We start from the raw sequence: 21,429 nt of genomic DNA on the forward strand, positions 1-21,429 counted from the left end.
TCTGTCTCTGTGCTTTCCTCACCTATGGAAAATAATTCCTGCCACTCAGAAGCTTGCAGGGTTTGATTTAGTAACATTAGTGACGTTCTTAGATGTTAAACCAGGGTAACCCCTTATGACTGTTTACAGAAAGCTGTCGCTGCCATTGGTCAACACTGACTGCTCTGCGGGGAGATAACCAGGTTCTTGGGACCTCGGCACGCAGTCTGCCATTCCCCAGCCCAAAACCCACCAAAGCAGGGAATAACCAGGCAGGATTCCTCCAGCTCTATGCCCAGATCCAGGCTCTTTCCACTGTTCAGGCCAGGCTGACATCCCCTTCCACCATCTCAGTCCTAACAATTACTGATTCATGAGAAAAGAATATTCCATCTAATCAGAGATGTGTGTAATGATAAGCAATACCAGACGCTACAGCGACCCCTTCTTTTAACCCTGTAGTGTGTAAGAAAAGGGAGCTTCTATCTGCTGTCTTGGCTCATGTGTCCTCAAGCCATAATTCATTTTATTGTAGGGGAAGCTCCACCCCTACCCTTATCCTCCCCTTGTGCATGAGACCCAAGCAGCCGGTGAAGGCAGCTGGGGGGAAGCTGCTCTCCCCGCGTAGAAGGCAGCTTTCCCCCCCGACTTTACCCTAATTCACAGGGGGTCACAACCGGTGCCCCTGGTCCCGCTGCGGGTGTCTGTTCCACGCCGGGACACGGGGCAGCCGCCACCGGACAGCCCGTGAGGCGACAACGGGAGGCGGGGGAAAGGCCGGCGCCCCCTGAGCCAGCCCCAGCTCCCGCCGGTCCCTTCCACTCGCTCCTCGCTGGAACTATTCGCCCTCCCTCAGCTTTGGGGTCACTGACCCCAGCCTCGGCACCCTCCCGCCGCCCGGGCGGGCCCCGCCCCCTGCGCATGCGCGCTCTCGTCTCCCTCCTCTTGGGTTATTCCACGCCGCCTCGCAGAGAGGAGGGGGGACGGCTTAAAACCATGAAAGTTTACCCCCCTCTACATCACTTTTAGGTAGATTGTCACGCTTCTACCTCTGATAAAAAGCTTTTCGGATTATTTAACAGCGAGTCTCGGTGCATGGGGCTGAAAGGCAGGGCGGGAAGCGCTACTTGGCATTTTGCCCCCCCCCCCTTTTCCTGAGGGTAGGTCGGTCCGGCCCGTCACCTCCACTGCTCCGGAAGGGGCGGGGCGCGTTGGGGTCAGTGCGGGCGTTGGGCGCGCGCGGGGCGGGTGTCGCTGGTCCCCTGTCGCCTCAGCCGCCGGCCCCGCCATGCCGCCGCCGGGCCAGACCCAGCTCCCGGACTGGGACGGCCTGAAGCTCCGCGTGCGGACTCTCATCGCCTCGCACCGCGTCATGATCTTCAGCAAGAGCTATTGCCCCTACTGCAATAAGGTGTGGCGGCGACGGCGGGAGTCGAGTCACCTCGGCGCGCTCTCCCGCGGGGCCTCACGTCGGGCCGGCAGCCGCCGGGACCGGGAGGTGGGGGGGGGGGGCTCTCAGAGCTGCTTCCCTCGTTCGGCCGCGACGAGGAGGAGGAGGAGGAGGCAGGTCTGGCGCGGCCCCCGTGCGAGGCGAGACTTCTGCCCTGAGGGCGCCCGCTCGCACGCCTGGCGGCCCGCCCAGGGCGGGGGGGAGCGCTCGGAGGGAAGCGGGCTGGAAAGCAAGTGTTTGCGGGGGTGCTGCTCCTTGTGACGGCACCCTTGGGATTTAGAGAGTGCAGAAGGAGCGCTGTATCCACGCCGCTTCAGTTAAGCACAAGGTGCCACCCCTAGAAAACCCCCTTATCAGGCTTGCAACGAGGCGTAGATCCGAGCTGGCGTCCTTGGTTGTTCTTTCCCTTTGCCGCGTGAGGAAAGGGGTGGATGGATGTGTGGAAAGTTTCGCACAATGTGCTTGTTCCTCGGTTAAACAGCTTTTCTAGCTGCTACTGGAAGGTCAGGGTGCTGGTTTTGTTACTTTCTTACTGAAAGTTTGAGCACCACGTTGCTGGTCAACTTGGGAAAAGTTGCATCCCTGGGGAGGGATAAGTTTTCTGCTCCTTTTAAATTTGAGGGAGAAGGCTGACTCAGTACTATAGAGTGTAAGTTCTAAATGCTGACCATAATTTGTGTTTTAAAAAATCAGCTATTGACTACTTGTGACATTTAAAGAAAAAAGTCTTTCTAGTCCTTTTTATGGATCAATATCACAGGGTGGCTGTAACTAGTGGGCCAGAGTCTTTAAACAGGATCTTCATTAAAATTTTACAATACCAACGTGCTATAGGCATACCCCGTACAGAATCTGTGTGTGTAGACATTGTGATTCTTGGATGTTTACAAAGAGCGTGTTACGAAAAGTTAATTAAACCTCATAATACTGTATTTGATGTGGCCATGGTGGAACAACATAGTTGGAACTGTGAGATCGAGTCCTGATGTTCCTCAGTGGAACCAACAACCAGGAAAACACTCAGAAGCTGCACTCCCTTGTGTAGGTTAGGTTTAGTTCCAGTAACTCTTGTGAGGGAGGAGATATTATGACCCAGTTGTACAAAACTTAAATGAATATATGTAGTCTCACTTGCAGCTTAATTGAGGTTTTGGGAAAGGATACTTCTGTGTATGAGAGGATAGGCAAAACCAATGCCTTCACTCTGAGAATGTTTTGGCAGAAAGATAGTATAGCAATAGTAGGCAGTTCAAATCCTTCTAAAATTTGCTTACTTATCAACTTAATGGAATTTTTAGCAAATGAAGGGTTGGAGTCTTGCTCAAGTCTATTCCAGTTGACAAGTGTTATCTGCTGTTGAGGAGAAGCCTTTTTGTTGAGGACTTTTCCATTGAGAAAGACTTAAAATACTTAGTCGTGCCTGCCTGTATTGCCCTGTGTGCTTTTAGTGGTCTTGATTGCTCAAGTGTTGATATGCACAGCACTCAGTCCAGTGTTTTTGAGATTATACAATGGCATAGTAATTTTTTAAACCTTGCAGCCTTTTCCTTCATCTGTTTTTGGTATTGCAGTAGAACTGGACTACCACAAGGAGCTTAAGGGAAAAAAGACTTGACTGTAGTCCAGTAATTAAATTCCAGTTTAATGTTCCTTCCTGCATTTGTTCAGAGATTCTCTATTAGGCAGGATTACTTGTTTCAGGAAAACGATCAGATGTGAGGAATATTATCTTTCTTGTCTTGGAAAGAATGAATATCTTGAGTAGGAGGGCCCTTTCTCATGGCCCTTTCTAGGAGGAAGAGTTGAAAGACCCTCTATGAATATTTGTGAAGGAACAGGTGTTAAACTTGAGGTACGGTGAAAGGAAATGCTGATTACTCAAGTAAGCAGATTTCCTTGACTTACTTTCCTGTTTGGAACAGAAGAGAAAGGTAATATAATGTAGAAAACATGTACAAGAGGTTTATATTGCAGAGGGAGCATTAGAAGAAGAAGGTTTATGAGATGGAAGCCACACATGAGACATCAAGTGATAAAACAGAAATATTTGCAGCAGTGTGAGTATTAACAGTCCCTCCCACGGAAGACTTAGAAAACAGTGAAAGGTATGAGAGAACAATGGGTAATGCAGCATTCTTGCTAGCTGATCTAGTCTGTAGAATTAATGAAGTAGATATAATTTGAAAGTGTAGCTACAGCTTGGGTGCTTAGCCTGTAATTGCATAGTTTTGAGTTCTTAAAGACAGAAGGATATGAATAGTGTGCACTATGTCTGTGTTTTACTGTGGATGGTTGTTAGCAATGTGCTTTTCGTAGGATTAATTGGAAAACTGATGATGTTTAGCACTAGAGCGGAGAACACTCACGCTCTAAAAGGACCTAATTTGGGGGGTGGGAAGAATTCTTATTTCAAATGGAGGTAGCCACGGCGGAAGAAAATTAAAACTGCTTTCCTTCAGAAAAGCACTGCAAATAAATCCTCTAAATGAATTGAGTAGATTCAGTTTCGCTAGTAGCATGACTAGGCAATTGTGCTGTTCTTTTTCTGCAAATACAATTTATTGTTCAATTGATTCAGCAAGGCAGTAGTGGAGAGGGGGTGGTGTTAGAATGACTTCCTTGTCATAACTTAATTAGACTAGTTCTTTAATTTCTTACCACCCTGAAAAGATTTAATATTAAGGAAGATAAAAATTCATAAAGAAAACATAGTTTTTTAGCATGAAATATTGCCAAGTCTGAACACTTGTGATATGTTGAAATTATTTTAAGAGCAACAACTGTAGTTGCATAGAAGTTGCAGGTTGTTCTGGTTATATGTTCTATATTATATATTACCAATTACATTCTGCAACCACAGGTGTTTCTGGTCATTTCAGCTGGAGCTATTATGGAATGTTAGCTGATATGTGAAACAGCAGACCTAGGACATACTGTTATTACTTAACTTTACTGTATGAAGCTTATTTCAAACCTGCTTAGCTATCGTAGTGACAGAAAGCATCTCCAGGAGGAGTTTTCTAAAGTGTTAGACCAACTTCTCAGTGTTAGACCAATCTCTGTTACAGATAAATTATCTACTGTTTAATTAAATATCTGGAAATTTTTCTAGTCTCTCTAGTTTTGTAAAAACTGAAAGGGTTTAGTAGGTAAATGAGGCCATTGCATTGGTCAGAAGTAAAGTAAATGGTTGCATCAGGGACCATGCAACCTATTATCCTGTCCCAGACACTTGTTGGAGAAATTACGTTTTTAGGATTAGGGTATAAGGAAGGAAATTTCCCAGTATGCTCCTGAAGTTTCTAGCACTGTGTGGCTCAGGAATTTCTTGACCTGAGTTTGTTAGTTTTACTGAATTAAAAGTTTTCAGTTGACATTAGTTGGTCTATTAACTCTTTTGATCTCCTTTTAATTTTGGCTTTTACAATGTCAGGTGGCAGTAAGTTCTCTGGTTTCTGTCTTGTATGGAGGTTTACTTTTCGTTTCAAAATTGTGTTCTGGTAAATGCAGTTGTTGCAGTTTGCTCCAATGAGTATTTCTCGGAAATCATTTCCTGTTAACCTTATCTAGATATTACTCATGATTAGTGTATGCTATCTTTCTACTCCTCCTAATCATGTTTTTTCCCAAACAGAAATAATCTGTTATCTCTTACCTGTATTGAAGATTTCATAACTGATCATATACTTGTTACCCCAGCACAACCCAAGCATGAGCTATTCATAAGTATAGAGTGCAATAGGTGCTTCTAATTAGGATGCTGACATTTGTCTGATTTTTTTTCTCTACTCCATATCCTCAGTAGAGAACAAAAGTTGCCTAAATGCTTTGTCTTAAATGTATCCTTTCTTGAGTGTAATCCTCTCTTGTTCTACTAATATTCTCTATTCGGTCCTCCCCCTGCCAGCTGCTGTTGCAATGTTTTAACAGTTTTTATTAATAAAAAACCACTAATGGAAACTTGCCTGTTACTCTGCTGCAAACCAAAACGGCAGCCAAGTAGCTAATTTTGTGACTTCCCTCCAGATTCTTAGCTTACCACTTCATAGTAGCAATTCCTTTAAGCTTTGCTTTTTAGATCTTTCATGGCATTCAGCTTGGGCTTTGTAACAGCAGTTGCAGAGCAGGAGGTCTGGAACGGTTCCACTGCTGTTTCCATTTGAGTCTGTAGCCATAGTTGTTCCAGTAAGCAAGACTGAAGGTGATGGTGAGTTTAGGCCAAAAGTTTTAGGCCACTGGGATGATTAGAGGACAGGAACCCAGGATGTGTGAAGGAGCTCAGTTTGCTCAACCTTGAGAAGGCTGAGGAGGGATTTTGGTTGCTCTCTTCAGCTACCAAGTGGGAAGGGAACCAGACTCTTCTCAGCTCAGAGTTGCAGTGAAAGGACAAGGGCCAAATACAAGTTGCAATGAGAGATACTCCAATGAGATAAAATGGAAATTCTTTACTGTGAGGATGGTCAAAACATTGGAACAGCCTGGAGAGGTTATGGTATGTATCTCTGTCCTTGCAGATGGGTATTCAGAACTGGAGTGGACTGTGCTTGAGTAACTTCAGCAACCTTCACATTTGGCCCTGCTTTAAGCAGGGAGTTGGATCAGATAGTAGTAACGCTGTATCCTGTGCCATGAGGTATAGCATTGTCCATCTGGAAGGGCAGTTCACAATTTCAGTATTGCCAGTTTAACAAATAATGGTGCTGTAAAAATCTCAGTTCAAAAAGGCTACCTGATTTGAATCTGACAATGCTACACTCTGTCCATCTGGAACTGATATTAGAAAAACACCCGGAACTCTGTCAGGGAGAGGAGGAGGGGAAAGCAGTAAATATCAACTAAGTTGTCACTTAGGATGTGTTTTTTCCTTTTTAAGACTAGGCTTGTGTATAGAGTTCTTTTATTTATTGCTGACTTCTGGATGCATAAAACATGTTTCTAGGACGTGTTTTAGTGATACTGTATCTGAGTTTATTCATGGCAGTGCAGGAGAAAAGCAGCCTTTTAAGGACAAAGCATCTTCAGAATGCTTCTCCTGCTTAATGGGGAAGAATAGCAGTTTAAAAGATTAAAAAATGTAACTGTTGCGTTCTGATATTAACTCCCTTGATATGTCACAAGCAAGATATTAATGATTTAGTAAAACAATGGCAAACAAATTAGATCCCGGAGGCTGAGTCAGACGTTATTAAACAGGAAACCAAAAATCAGAGCTGGGAAAAAATTCAAGAGGTCATCTTAGTTTTGTCCCCTGCCTCAGGGTAGGAGAAGCTATAGTTCAGACACTTCTGACATGTACTTTGAAGACACTCACTGATGAAGGTTGTCATCTACGTAGGCATTACATTCCAGTGTCTTGCTGTTAGGAAAAACTTTTCCTGAAGTCTAATCTCAATCTCTTGATGCAGTTCAAGATCATTAGTTGTTATTCCATCCACCACTGTTGCTTTTATTCTTTGAGGCAGACAATTATTTAAACACAGCCATTTCTTTCCTCATCTTTTCTGTGTTAAACCCAACTCACTGACTCCTTAGAATAATTGTTCTCTGCTTGATCTAAAACTTTTCTGAAGTACAGCAACCAAAAGTGAATGCAGGGCTGGTAGGCGTGAGCTGTCCTAGTGCTGAGTACACTTGGAGAGTGTTACCTTTTTCGCAGCTTTTTATAGTGCACTTTTTTTAATTGACTTTACAGTGTTTTATTTTGCATGTTATCCTCTACTCCCCCCTTTTTTTTTGTACCGTCAAGGAATGTGGCCGCTACTTTTCTCTCTTGATGTTTTTCTAAATGGCAGTTATTCTCATGGCTTTGGTATCTGTCAGGGATGGAGAAGTCTGCAGCTAAGCAAATCATATATATAAACTTTTCTTAAGGTAATGAAACTTGTGTTGGAAGGTTACTGTGATGTGGGATGCTTAATCTGAGTGCTGTTAAATAACCTGGCTTTAAGTGAGGAACATGCAAAATGTAGTAATGCCAAACTTTACCAAAGCCATGTAGAGCCAGGCCCTCGAAGCATAATAACTGAGACTTAGAAGTTACCCGTGTATGTCCAACAATCAAGTTTCACCTTGAGCTGTGTGTCAGATCTTGTGAAACCTTTGCACTGGCATCGTGTGTTTCTGTTGTAGGTGAAAGAACTCTTCCGCTCTCAACACGTGGAGTACTATGCTTTGGAACTTGATGTAACTGGTAAGCAGAAGAAAGAAAATCTATCACATGCTGCTTAATGTAACTAAAAATGGGTGACTGTGCGTGACTCCTTAAGCTGTCTTGAACTAACTGGAAGATATATAAAACAATAAAATTAATTGTAGTATATGCAGAGATAAAAGCAATTAGGCTTCGGTGTGGATTTTAATACAGGGTGTGTTTTTAATATAATTGAAGGCTTTGACTCTGTACAAATCATCAGCTCATAGAGGATGTGAGATCTGATTTCTGTCTGAAGAGCTCTGTCTTTTGGGAAAAGCCTGTGGTATATTTTTCTCCTCCCTCAGGGTCTTTTGTGGCCTTAGATGAGTTGTTAATGTTTGACTTGGTATATGGGTGACCTTCATAGGGAAAATTGCCGAGTCATTGGAAGAAAGGGTAAATTCCAGTACCTTGGCTGTCACTAGTTTGAGGTGTTTTTTTAAAGCCCAAGCTGCTTTAGTTTTAGTACATGTGTAGTGCCTTATGCATATATGTACATAATGCATGTAGCTCTTAATGTAGTTTTAGGAACAAGTAGTTTCTAACATAATTCTTGATAAACTCTTAATTGCACTTTAAGTTGTTGAATGTGTATTATCAATTTTTTTCTGTATAAAACTTAGTTTCCAATGCTTTTTTCAAGTGCTGATGCTTTTTTGAAGTGTTTGTCCCTAAGCAGTGTTTTGGAAAAATGTACTTATTGATCCATAGCATCTCTTCTACTTTTTGTTAAAGTTGTAATACTGTGAACTAATTATACCCCAAGATATGCTAAGTACAATGCGCAGAAATTTTTTTCTGGAATTACTCTTAATAATGTATTTCCCTTGCAATTGCTCTTATTACAGATACTAAATAGATATGGTCTTGGAGTAAAAAGACTTTACTCAAAGTGATTACTGTAAATTCTCATTCCCCCATTTACTGCTGGACAACTGCGGAGAGATACAAATTGAGCTTGTGTGTAGGTGCTGATGATTCAGATGACGGATCAGGTCAGGCAATGCTAATCTTAAAACTAGAAGGTTTAAGGCAGTGTGGTGGGTAGAAGAATTCCTGAAGGTAGCGTTAGGGTAAGTAGAAGAGCATGTTTGTTCTTCCCATACCCATACTCTCATAATACAAAGCTGCTGGGCAAAACTGTGCACTTAAACAGAGCAAATTTCACAACCAGACAGTTCTCATGAAAGAGAAGCTGTCTGTCTGTATGATCTCCTGTGATATCTGGAAAAGAATTTCTGTGTAGTACCAAGTGTGATGTTGTCAGGAAGAGACTGATAAGAATCCTGGAAATACAGGGACTAAACTCTTTCAACTTTACTCCTTTCTGTAGAATTATGGCTTGAAGCACCAATTTATCCTTGGTATTTAAGCATGCTCTTTTGAGAAGTAGTTTCTGAAGACTTGCTTATGTTCAGGAAGTCTACAAATGTGATGCTTGTAATAGAATTGTTTTCTTGGCAGGCCTACACTATATTGCAGTTCAAACTTTTAATACTTTGGGTTGTTTTAAAAGTTCCCTTCTTGAAAATTGTTCTGTAATGTACCTGTTTCTTCTGTTCTTAGCTGATGGACCCAGTATTCAGCAAGTGTTGGCAGAGCTAACTAATCAGAGAACAGTGCCTAACGTATTTGTGAATGGAACTCATGTAGGTGGCTGTGATTCAACTTACCAGGTAACTTTACTTTAAAAATCAGCTGGAAGTGGAAAACTGAGTGAATTGCTGTTTGATCATAATTAATTTTTGTGTGACATATTAGACTGGGTGATCTAGGTCAGAGAAGGCAATGTCATTTAGTTTTTGTTTACTCAGAAGTGTGTGTGGTAATTTTTTTTTTTGGTCCTCTCGCAGGCTTATCACGATGGATCACTGCAGAAACTTCTTGGGGATAGCAAAGATGCAGAACCCTATGATTATGACCTCATTATTATTGGTGGTGGCTCAGGTGGACTTGCGTGTTCCAAGGTATGACATGAAAATTGCACTAAAGAACAGGTTGTATATGAAACTTCTTCAAAAGTTAATCTCCATTAATCGCAGTAGTATAAACCGGTCTATATTTTGATGATTACTGTTCAATTTGTTAATTAGTGAATCAGTAGTGGTCTAGTAATGTGCTCACTCAGGTGATCATGGTCTGTGTGGACCAGCTATTCAGGTATGTCTATTCAGGTTCCTAATCCTAGTAAGTTTTAGGTTCCTTGCTGAGGGTAGAACTGTTTTTTAAGTATCTCCTCTTCATGTGTAGTACACAGGCACTTTAATGCTTCCAAACAGTAATCTGGAAAACTTAAAGGCTACTCTTGAAGTACTTTTTACTGTTTAGGATTCAGGATCACCAGTCATCTAAAATGAAGTGCTTTCAGCTGTTCTCTCAAACAGCTGGGTCACTCTTCAGTTCTCTTTCTAGCTGCTTTTTCAAAAGTGGCAGTAGAGATTGTGTACCTGGTACACAATTAGCTGTTATTCAGGGTGCCTCAAGACCGAAGGTGTGGGTTCAGTTTTCTGTTCTACCTGAGGGATTTGAACACACACTTCCCACCTCTCAGCCAGGTATCCTAACCATCAGTTTATGGTTTGGGCATGGTGATGTTATTCTTGACATCACTGGCAATTGCTGCACAACAATGCAGTGAAGAGTGTGACTTTCACTAGATAAAGCAGGCAGGAGAAAGTGAGTTGAATTCTTCAGTTGGACATTTTCAGAATGCTCCAGATATTTCCTCACAGTTCTAACCTTGGTGATAATTCCCAGACTGTTCAGAGTGGGAGAGGTCAGGTATTCACAGAATTAATGATAGCTGGCTAAACCTTGTTTGAGACAGGATTGCAGTAACTGTGCAGGAGTTCTTAAACAGATTTGAGGCACCTAAACATTTGATCCAAGCCCTTGAAAGATCAAACAGTGGGTAAATTCTATCAAGTACGTTCCTTGGACAGGGTATCACTGGATTATTCAGGTTGGAATGGACATTAGGAGGATGTCTAGTCTAAGCTCCTGCTCCAAGCAGGGTCAACTGTGAGGTCGAACAAGGTTATGGAGGACCTCATCCACTTGAGTCTTGAAAACAGCTGGAGGTGGAGATGGCACAGCCTTTCTGTGAAACCTGTTTCACTGTTTGAGCATCCTCATGGTGTGAAAGTTCCTTATCAGGTCTGAAACTCTCTTGTTTTGACTTACAGCCATTGTCTTTTGTCCCTGCACTATTTGCCAGTGTGAAGAGCCTGGCACAGTCATCTTGATGACCTCCTCGTAGGTATTGGAAAGTTGCTGTTGGGTCCCCTCCAAAATCTACCTTTTCTCTAGGCTGAATGTGTCAAGTTCCCTGACCCTTCTCATAGGGTGTGTGCTTCAGCCCCCTGAGCATCTTGGTGGTCCTCCATTGAACTGTCTCCAGTTTATTGACATCACTTTTCTTTCATTCGTGAACATGCTAAGTCATTCCTGCTCTCCTGAGAGAAAAGGAGATAAATATTTCTTTGGGTGAGGTAGAAGAGGATCATAGGCTGATAAGCTCATCTCATACCCTCTTCAGATCATGGCTTTTGGCAGCGTAGGATGATATGGATGCAACATTGAACATAAGCATCCATTCAAAGTTTGGAAGAAAATAATAGTTTTTGAGAGATTTGAATTTTTGTCTAGTGAAGGAGGTAGAAAAAACATATATGATAATGAGACTAACTAGCAAAGGAGCCTTTTACTAGTGCTAAGTATATTGTGTCCATAAATGAGTGGACAGGCTTTTGTGGTCAGGTAAAAGTTCAGTAATGCTGACTTGTTCCATCTTTTGTAGGAAGCTGCTGCCTTGGGAAAGAAGGTAATGGTATTGGATTATGTTGTTCCAACGCCTCTTGGAACCTCATGGGGTAAGCCTCTGTTAATTTGTATTTTATGATGTTTGAGTGCCGGTGATAGATACTGAGTTGTTAAGATAGATTTGTATTCGTAGAAATTGTGGCTGAATTCCTGTAATTCTGGAACACAGATAACAATTCCTGGCCTGCCTGCTTTTCTGGACAGTTATTTCTGTGTTGTGTATTGTGTTCTTTGTCAAATGTTGTTCTAGTTTTGTTCACTTTCAAATCATGTCTGACTAGTGTGTGTGTGTGCATGTTCACATTCTCATGTTTGGAGGTTTTTTGCCTTTTAGTTCATCTATTTCATGGACAACTGATCTAGGCTACCTCTAGAACAGTATGACTATATGGCTATGCATGCCTCACTTTTCCATAATTAAACACTACTGCTGTCTGACCTTCTTAATACTATTGGCAGTTGAGAATGGGTAATGAACTTCATGGGTCAAGTTCTATTGAGTCAAGGTATGAATGTGCTTTCACAGCTAAGATTTCAAACAAATACATATCTCAAATACCACATAATAGGTGATACTAAACTCTAGGAACTCTGGGGTTTTTGCCTTGCTTACCTGCTAATCTGACTAAAATCTGAAGTATTCTGGGTCTATGTTTAAGACAACACACTGTACTCTTGATTCAGTGAGTCAAGTAACATCTTAAACTGAATACAAACTTGTAAGCTTAATGTGTTCATTGTATTTTAAAATGTCTCTTACAACAGAAAATTCATGTTACTTGTGTGGCTATAGCAAACATCAACTGATACATGGGCAATTATACAAAGCACATGAGAGGAAAAGCATAAATGTGTTGTCACACAGGTAATAACACGGTTCTTTCCATCTTAGGACTTGGTGGCACATGTGTAAATGTAGGTTGCATTCCCAAGAAGCTAATGCATCAAGCAGCACTTCTGGGTCAAGCACTCCAGGATTCGAGGAAATACGGGTGGGAGTATGAAGAGCAAGGTTAGTAAGAACAGAGGACAGACCAAGACAGTGCACGGATGAGACTCTTGAGTTAAGATTGTTCTTGTACTTTGGACTTAGTAAACTAGAGGCAGAGCTCAGTAGTTCTCTTAGGTGAATCAGAAGCCATTGTCCCTGAGTCATAGAGACGTTTAGGATTGAAAGTTAATTGTGTTTTGTTCGCTATATTATCTGAATTAAATGAGAGAACTTCTAGAATAAGCTTATTTCAGATAGGAACAAGTCAGGTAAATATTAGCATAGTAGAACAAGACTTTAATATGTATCCTCATTACTGATGATAGTGATGTTTTCTTAGCATGATGTACAATGAATAAGACCTAAATTTTTCTTTAAGGGTGTATTGCACTTTGATTTCTTTAAATATGAAATTAATGTCTTGTTTCAGTTAAACACAACTGGGACATCATGGTACAAGCAATTCAAAACTACATTGGTTCTTTAAACTGGGGCTATCGAGTGTCCTTAAGAGAGAAGTCTGTGACATACCTCAATTCTTATGGAGAATTCATTGAACCACACAAAATTAAGGTATGTGCTGTGTTTAAAACAGTTGGGAGGGAAAACTCATGTTCTAAAACTGCCTTTTAAAATCCAGCAAGGAAAAGGCTTCATCTTGACACTGCCAACTTAAGTTTACAGATAACCACATTACTCTTCCATAACAGTTACAAAATTCACAAACATTGTGGCATGTACAAGTACAATAATAATTTGATCCAGTAACTTATTTCTAATAATTTGATCCAGTAACTTATTTCACAAATGATTTTTTAACTTCAGTTAACTTATGTCTTGCATGAATAGAGTAAGGTTGTCTCAGTTGCTGACTTCATGACGGAAGTCAGCAGCCTGAGTGGGGAGGGGGAAAAAGAAAAGCGTTAGCTGATTTTTCCACTTGGAAAATCTTCATGCTAAAGCATAAAAACTATCGAAATTAAATTTGGACTGAGCAGTTGCATAGAAGTGCTGCTAGAACCTTATGCTGTATCAGCATAAGAACTAAACTGTCAGTTTTGCAAGACAAAACATGTGCTGGCAATCTTGCTGTAAGTGATCATGTTGTAGCAAGGTTAACTTAGAAGTGCACATTGAAGACAACTGTTTGATTCAGTGGGTGTGATTATGTTCAATATGAGTTCATGAAGCCAGAACTACGAGTTTCAAACCAAGAGACCAGCACTGAAAACATAATAGTGGCTCAGTTTGCCTCATCTGCTAACTGTTCTAGTGTCCAGGTATGCAGGTCATCTACTTAAGTGTCCTTAGTCTATAAGTGAAGGAGAAAAGAGAGACTTCCAGCAGGAGGTTGGACTAGGTGACCTCCTGAGGTCCCTTCCAACCTGAGTTACCCAATGACTCGAGGGGAAGGAAGGGTCCCTTCATCCATGGTGGAAAATTACTAAAGAGCAAGAATGAAGGTTGGATTTTGAGATACATTGGCAAGATGAAATTTCCCAACACCAAGGGCTTCTAGAGGTTGAATGAATTTGAATTCATTTAAAGTTGGCTCTTTGTCCCTCCGAAATCATGTAGCTAAATAGTTCTTTTCTAATTCCTACATTAGTCTAAGAACTAACTGATGTTATTCTGTCACTAACATTGTGTTTGCCTTTTATTGGAAGTGGGGGGCAAAGGGGGCTGAATTTGTTGTGGCTTTTTATAACTTGAAAGTAAGGTTGTTGTGAACAATTCAGTCTAAATGAGTAGTTGAAATGGGCAGGATTTAAATAGTAAAGGATTTTAAGTGCTCTAATGTGAGAAAAGCCTGATAGTTTGTGATTGAAACGTATTGTTCTTCAGTGACCTGCATGGCTTCTCTAAATGCATTAGTTCTTGTTTGAAATTGCTTGTTCTTGAACATATCGACAGTGTTAAAGGGGAGGATTATGTGCTTTTTTCTTTAAATTTACAACCTGTTCCTATGATAAAGACTTTCTTAACTGTGTCTATGTAAACAGGCAACTAACAGAAAAGGACAAGTAACCTATCATACAGCAGAGACTTTTGTCCTGGCAACAGGAGAAAGGCCGAGATACCTGGGTATCCCTGGAGATAAAGAATACTGCATTACAAGGTGAGATGAAAGGGCATAATAGACCAAACTTTGTCTGCTCTAGTGTTTGTGTTGAAAGAACCTCGTAACTTCCATTTCTTTTCTTTTTAGTGATGACCTCTTCTCCCTGCCTTACTGCCCTGGCAAAACTCTAGTTGTGGGTGCTTCCTACGTGGCTCTAGAGTGTGCAGGATTTCTTGCTGGTCTAGGTCTAGATGTCACAGTGATGGTGCGTTCCATACTCCTTCGGGGATTTGACCAAGAAATGGCAGAAAAAGTAGGTGCTCACATGGAAACCCATGGTGTAAAGTTCATCAGGAAGTTCGTACCTGTTCAGGCAAGTGCTTTCTTTAGGTTTCTTCTCTCCATGCAGAATTACTTAACATTTATTTAATTTAACATTTAATTACTTTAAACAGCACATGTAGAATGCATGTGCTGTCTGGGAAGGTTTTGGCTCGGTACAGGAATAAATGTTTTATGAGATTAACCTTTTTTCACTGCTGAATGGTAGATTAGTAGGTCAAGGTTTGAAGTGACAGTGTAAGTGAGCTCTGCTGCTTAAGGTCATTCTAAGCTTACAAATATTTATACAGGTTGAACAGCTGGAGGAAGGCACGCCTGGAAGACTGAAAGTGACAGCAAAGTCTACTGAGGGATCAGAAATCTTTGAAGAAGAATATAACACTGTAAGTGTTTCTAGATTTGAAATAACTGAATATAGCAGCACATGAAGATGTATTAAAATACTTTAAAAGTGGTTCAGGGAAAAAAGTAAAAGGAAATTTGCTTGAAAAATTGTTCACATAAATTACTGGCAGAAAAAAGACATGCAAATTCAATATTCATCTTCAGTTGAGCCCTGTCAGCAGAGTGGGTGAAACTTTACGTGCCTGGAATTTAGTTCATATGATCAGAGTTGTGGCTTCTATTTTTGTTCTGATATTAATGTTTTGCTGTTTGCATCTCTGAAAGAAGTTGCACAGGGAGGAGCCTAAACTGTTGGTGGCTCTTTCAAAAAATGTTTTGAAAAGTTAGTTCAATCGTATATTTCATGTTTTTTTCAGAAAAAGACCAAAAGACCAAAATGCTGATTACACTTTTCTTGCATGAAACTATTGCATTTAATCTTGGGGTTTTTTTAGGTTTTGATAGCTGTTGGTCGTGATGCATGTACCAGAAGTATTGGTTTAGAGACAATTGGTGTCAAAATCAATGAGAAGTGAGTATTGCTCAACACCCTTAAACCCCTGAACATGTTTTTTTTTATTTTTACCTCTTTAACAATACCTAATGATACTGATGCTTTTTTTTAAAATCCTCACTTTTATACCTGGCAATTACATGAACCTTTAAAACCTTTTTCCTCCTGTATTTGAGTACAGTCATCCATTAACTCCATTTCTTTAATATATATTTCATAAAAACTAATCTGAGTTAATACCTACTTGCTGGCCACTGTGCTTCGGGACTAGTTTTATTATATTTGCTTAATTTACTTAGAAACTGCAGTTTAATATTGTTAAATTAAATGTTTTATTCAGCTCATGTGACCACTTAATCTAGGGATTTAAAGAGGCAGCAGACTACTTGTTTCCTACAGATTTAACTTTTTTCTTGTTTCTCCATGGTGTCAATGCAAAACTGGTGCAAAGGAGGAGGCAGGATTATGTTGTTCAGGAGAAAGAAAAATTAAGATCAGGTTGAAGCAGCTAATAACTTACTAAGCCAACTCACTTAAACCTGTGAGTGATATTGCAGCTCTTTCCCCATGGGGAAAACGTACATTGCAAGCTGTATAATAACGGAGTAAAAGATCCTAAGTGCAAAGATGTCTGAGTAACTTCATTGTAATCATACACGCACTGTTGTTCAGGTCAAAACTGGCCCACTGAATTCTGACTTCAGCCCTGTGTCAGAGTCGGAGGTAATTGATGTTCTGAAGAGTTTGCAATTGAAGTAGAAGAGGTATGAGCATATTTAATAAAATGTGCTCAGTAGTTAGAATAACGTCTTTGTAGCTGAACTTCTCCCCCGTGTTGTTTTTTTTTTTTTTGCTGAGCTCTGAGGAAGGCTGTGATACTGAACTCTATATTCTCTTTTAGGAATGGAAAAGTACCTGTAAATGATGAGGAACAAACTAATGTGCCTTATGTTTATGCTATTGGAGATATATTGGATGGAAAGCTTGAACTTACTCCAGTCGCCATTCAAGCAGGGAAACTGCTAGCCCGCAGGCTTTATGGTGGTAGTTCCACAAAGGTAAAGCTATAAGAACACAACTTCAACTTCTTTCTATGCTTTTTGCCTCCAAATTGCAATAACACGAGTTGATTTGCCCACTTGACTGTGGGCACTGCCAGCGTTTTGTAAAAAAGTGCTAATACAACTTTTCCTGTTATGTACTGTGGAGAATTTAGTCTAAATACAAATTTTGTTTTTTATTTTTAGTGTGACTATATCAATGTACCAACGACAGTGTTTACTCCTTTAGAGTATGGCAGCTGTGGGTTAGCTGAAGAAAGAGCCGTAGAAGAATACGGAAAGCAAAACCTGGAGGTGAGAGCACTCAAGGCTTGTTTAACTTGTAGCTTCAGAATGTTTTTCTTGGGTCTTGCTGCTTTATGCTCAAGGCATAGTGGTAAAACAAGATTAAAGGTTGGCTAGATAGGTCTTTGGTGGTGAAAGTGTTGTCACCTGGCTAACAAGGTCTTGGACTCCCAGAAATCCAGGACCAGGCTTGATAGCATTAGAATTGTGTGTAGCTATTTGCATGCTGCTGAGAAGCATTTGACTTCAGATCAAACTCAGGTTGCAAAACTGCAGGTGGCTTTTTTGTTGTTGTGATTTAAGGACTTATTGCTGGGTATATTGAATTCCTGGGATGAACTGTCTATTTTCTGCTTGTTCACAGTACTTGAATTGGGAATTAATTTCTTCCTGACATCATCTTACGGCTATAGTAGCATCAGGCATAACTTTTCTGTTTTATGATCGTTTTTGTCTTCTGCACTTCTTTAAAGAGTTTCCTTAAAGCTGTTTGCATGCCTTGTGTTTAACTCCTTACCTCTTTCAAATACACTTAGCATTATTTAGCTTCTGCTGTTAACTGTTTGCAGAGAAGGTTTAAACTTGTATTAACTAGATACTAATTTTGTACTACTAAATCACTACTTTTTCTGAAAGTATCATCTTAAAATGCTGTGTCTTATAGCTGTTGCCATTTTCATCAAGTATTTAAATCAGGGGCACATGGTTTGAGTCAAGTCTTCCTCTACTGACTTTTAGAGGATAGACTGCTTGGGCCACTGGGAACAAAACTCACTGTCTTGTCTAGTACATGTTATGAAAATCTAGTGAGTTAAATGTCGAACCACCTATTTGAAAAGGCATTCAGTCAGGCGTAATTCTAACTTTTAATGAATTCATCAAATTCTAATGGTCTTTTTCTTATCCTCCCAGGTTTACCACACTTTGTTCTGGCCACTTGAATGGGCAATACCAGGCAGAGATAACAATACTTGTTATGCAAAGATTATCTGCAGTAAACATGACAATGTAAGTCGCAAGCTGGAATGGACATGCTGAGTGTATTCTTGAAATTCCTTTTTAGACCAGTCAAAAGACTAGTATCTTTTATTTGGCCAGCTCTACCCCTTCTGTTAACATGAGTGTTTGTTCTAAGAGGTCTAATCATTTGATTGGTTTTATTTAGGATTTTTCTTGTATAGGAGCTGTTTGAGCAAGTGGGAGCTTTATACATTATGAAACTTCATCCTGAGTTCCTATTTAAGGATAGATTTGTAAAGAATTTACCAGGGTTTTTCTTCCAAGTGGGTTTTGAGTAACTGTACTATCTGGTGTCTTGATTTAGGTTTCTGGACTTTGTGTTTTTTGCCCTTTGCAAAGTGAAGAGTTTTGTATGTTTAGTAGAAACTTGGAAAACATATGTTTTGGTCCTAGAAAACGGATGAGAAATGGGAACTTCTAGCGATCAGTAGGTTCTTGTTGCAAAAAAGTGCCAATGCTGTCTGGTATTTTTCCCTAAAACTATCTGGGAGAACAGATAAGCAAAAGAATTTTTTTCTTTTTTTGGTGCTTAAAATTACTTTGGAGAGACGGAATGATATGATGAAATAGCATGGCGTTTAAGCTAAGAGGAAAGTAAGCTTTCTCTTTTCCTTATTAGCCCACCTAACCCTTTTTCAAAAACTTCAGAAAGGCTCAAAAGTTCTACTTTTATTGGAGCTTCAATAAATAAATAATCCAAATGAAAAGAACACCATGGAAGGAGGGATTTTATTTAGATTTCTATGTGAGAGGTTTTTTCCTAGGATGCTGGAGGAGAATGTAAGGTAAATATTGTATCTAAACTGCTTGAATTATGAGAAATTTGTATCCTATCTTGTGAATCATGGCCAGACCTGGGCTAGAACATCTCTGAAGGTATGGGAACATCCCGGGAAAATGTTTTTAAACACTGTTTGTATCTCTCTTGATAAACCAATTAATGAAGCAAATTGAAACAAACCACACCCATTTTAAACTTATTTTTATAGCCTACTGCCATTGCCTACAGAGGGATAGCTTGCTCAAAATTCAAGCCTATAATGTTTTCACTTTCCTTCTTGTTAATTGCTTGGGGAGGAAGGGAAGGGCCAGTGAAGCTCTTCAGTATCAGATTTTTAACAAACAGGTCCTCTACCTGACCTAATTTCAATGTAGAATAATAATTTTAAACCTGAACATACTAAACATACTCTATGTCTATAAAATCATAAAAACAGCTGACAAAACTAGAATCTGTTCAGTTTTAGGCAGTACCTTTGAAATAGTGCTATGCAATGATTTTAAAACTCATTTTAAAACTTGTTTCATTCTGCTATAACAGACTGAAAAGAACTGCAGAACTACTTTCTTTGGAGTAGAACATTTCGTGAACATTCTCTGCTATTGACCTGCTTGCAGAACATATATTTTTAGTGGAGTGGGAGTTACATACTAGAGCTTTTGTTAAACTTTCCCTAGTACTAACTCCTGTTTTGTTCTCACCTGTCTTAAAGAATCGTGTGATAGGATTTCATGTTCTTGGACCTAATGCTGGTGAAGTTACCCAAGGTTTTGCTGCTGCAATAAAATGTGGTCTCACCAAAGAATTGCTTGATGAAACAATTGGTATCCATCCAACTTGTGCAGAGGTAAGGGAGAGGGGGGGCACAACTTGATTTAAAACCTGCTTTTGAAGGTGGTTACCTAGATGCAAGGAAAGAATACTGCATTGTATTTTGAGATTTATTATTTGCTTAACTTCTAACCATAAGATGTTGACATGTGATAGAAGATGTGTTAATTGTGTGCTGCAACTTTATTTTTTCTTGTAACAGCTCAAATCTAGTATTGTTACTTTACAAGAGACCAATAGCCATGTGGATGATAATGCAGAACAAAGATAAATAAGCTGTTCTTTTGGTGTCTTCCAGGTGTTCACTACAATGGATATTACAAAATCTTCAGGACAAGACATCACTCAGAGGGGCTGCTGAGGTTAAACCTGCTGTTTTACATGTTTTCATGTTGTGCACGCTTGGTTCTGTGGAAGCCCTAACACATCCAACTGCTTTGCAGCAGAATAAACACTTGCATCAGTACCACTGTATGTGCTGCAGCTGGGAGCGGTGCCCCTGGGAGGCTTCCTCAGGAAACAGCGTTGCAAATGGAAACAGTAAATCAGCAGGGAAATCTGGAACTGCAAATCCTGACTTTGCTTGGAATCAGCACTGCTGTGCTTTTTTGACGTTCTAGCTCGGAACCTTATTGTGAGGTGAGCTACGACTGATGGCTGCCATGCAAGGTTGGGAGATTTCTTCATCTGGTCAGATGACTGAACTCCTCCTGAAGGAAATTCTTAAGTTGCACAAATTAAAGCTAATGCTTCTAGGCTCCAGTGTCTTGTACAAATGCCTGAGATAGCGAACAAATGTATAATTGAATGATTCTTGCCAACAGTTTACCACTGACTGATTTTATCTTTTTTTGATGCATTTTGTTTTACTTAATTGTATATTCAGTTGAGGCAAGGTGGCACAAATAGGATGCAGTGTTGAGCTGTGCAGTTCAAGCACAGTCTCCCACCTCAACCAATCTGAAACTTCCAAGTAACCCAAGACATCACTGTTGTTCACATTCATAGGTGTTTGACCTCAGGTGACATCATGTCTTTAAGATAAAAATTTCAGTTGTAGGCATCTTGTGTGTCAGGGTTGAAGAGCAGAAGTGTAAGACCTTGTCAGTTTGCTCTTTTATGGCTGTATTTAGTGCTAATGGTCTCACATTAGAGCTGCAACCAGATTTAAAATATCACAGAACCCAAAACTGTAAGTCTGTACTCTTACATGGAGTATTGAAGTCTTGGAGGAGCAGGGTCTGAGAGTAATCTGTCCCACTGCTATAGTAGGTGCCTGCCCATGATGGTAAGAAACGTCGTGTAGAATTTCTCTGAAGCGTGTGTTGCGGCAGAGAACAATGACTTGGTGTGCTGTCATGCTTTGTGTAGTGTTGTGTACAGTCAGGACTCTGAAGCTTTTCTTCCACCCCTGGCGTTCTGCTCTGGGGGAGTCGTGCTTGCGTTTGGCTCTTAGTTTTGTCCAAAGAGATGTTTTAAAAGACTCTTCTGAACACTGTATGATAGTAAACAAACAGTTTTTAACTATTTAATCTATGATGTACCATGGAAATGGAAGTTCAATAAACAATGCATACAACACTTTGGTGTCTGACCTCGTGGTTTATGTTACTGCATGCTTAAGATTTTATTGTGCTTCAATTACATTGTTTATCCCATGCAATACTAAAACCTCTGTAGACTTATGCATGCTGTAGTCTTTCAAATGGAGAAA

At 40.3% G+C, this 21,429-nt stretch overlaps 1 protein-coding gene across 1 annotated transcript; it reads left to right on the top strand.

The window, feature by feature from the left end:
• Positions 1–1,198: 1,198 nt before the first annotated feature.
• On the top strand, positions 1,199–21,296 carry TXNRD3 (thioredoxin reductase 3). Its single transcript, XM_074835814.1, has 16 exons — positions 1,199–1,390; positions 7,559–7,619; positions 9,189–9,298; positions 9,476–9,589; positions 11,422–11,494; positions 12,337–12,456; positions 12,866–13,008; positions 14,439–14,554; positions 14,645–14,870; positions 15,130–15,222; positions 15,679–15,755; positions 16,639–16,795; positions 16,985–17,092; positions 17,996–18,091; positions 19,597–19,731; positions 20,014–21,296. Exons 1-16 carry the CDS (start codon positions 1,268–1,270, stop codon positions 20,074–20,076), a joined length of 1,815 nt encoding a protein of 604 aa, XP_074691915.1. The 5' UTR covers positions 1,199–1,267; the 3' UTR covers positions 20,077–21,296.
• The last annotated feature ends 133 nt before the right edge of the window (positions 21,297–21,429 follow it).

Source organism: Strix aluco, chromosome 11 (genome assembly GCF_031877795.1).
Source record: "Strix aluco isolate bStrAlu1 chromosome 11, bStrAlu1.hap1, whole genome shotgun sequence".
NCBI lineage: Eukaryota > Metazoa > Chordata > Aves > Strigiformes > Strigidae > Strix > Strix aluco.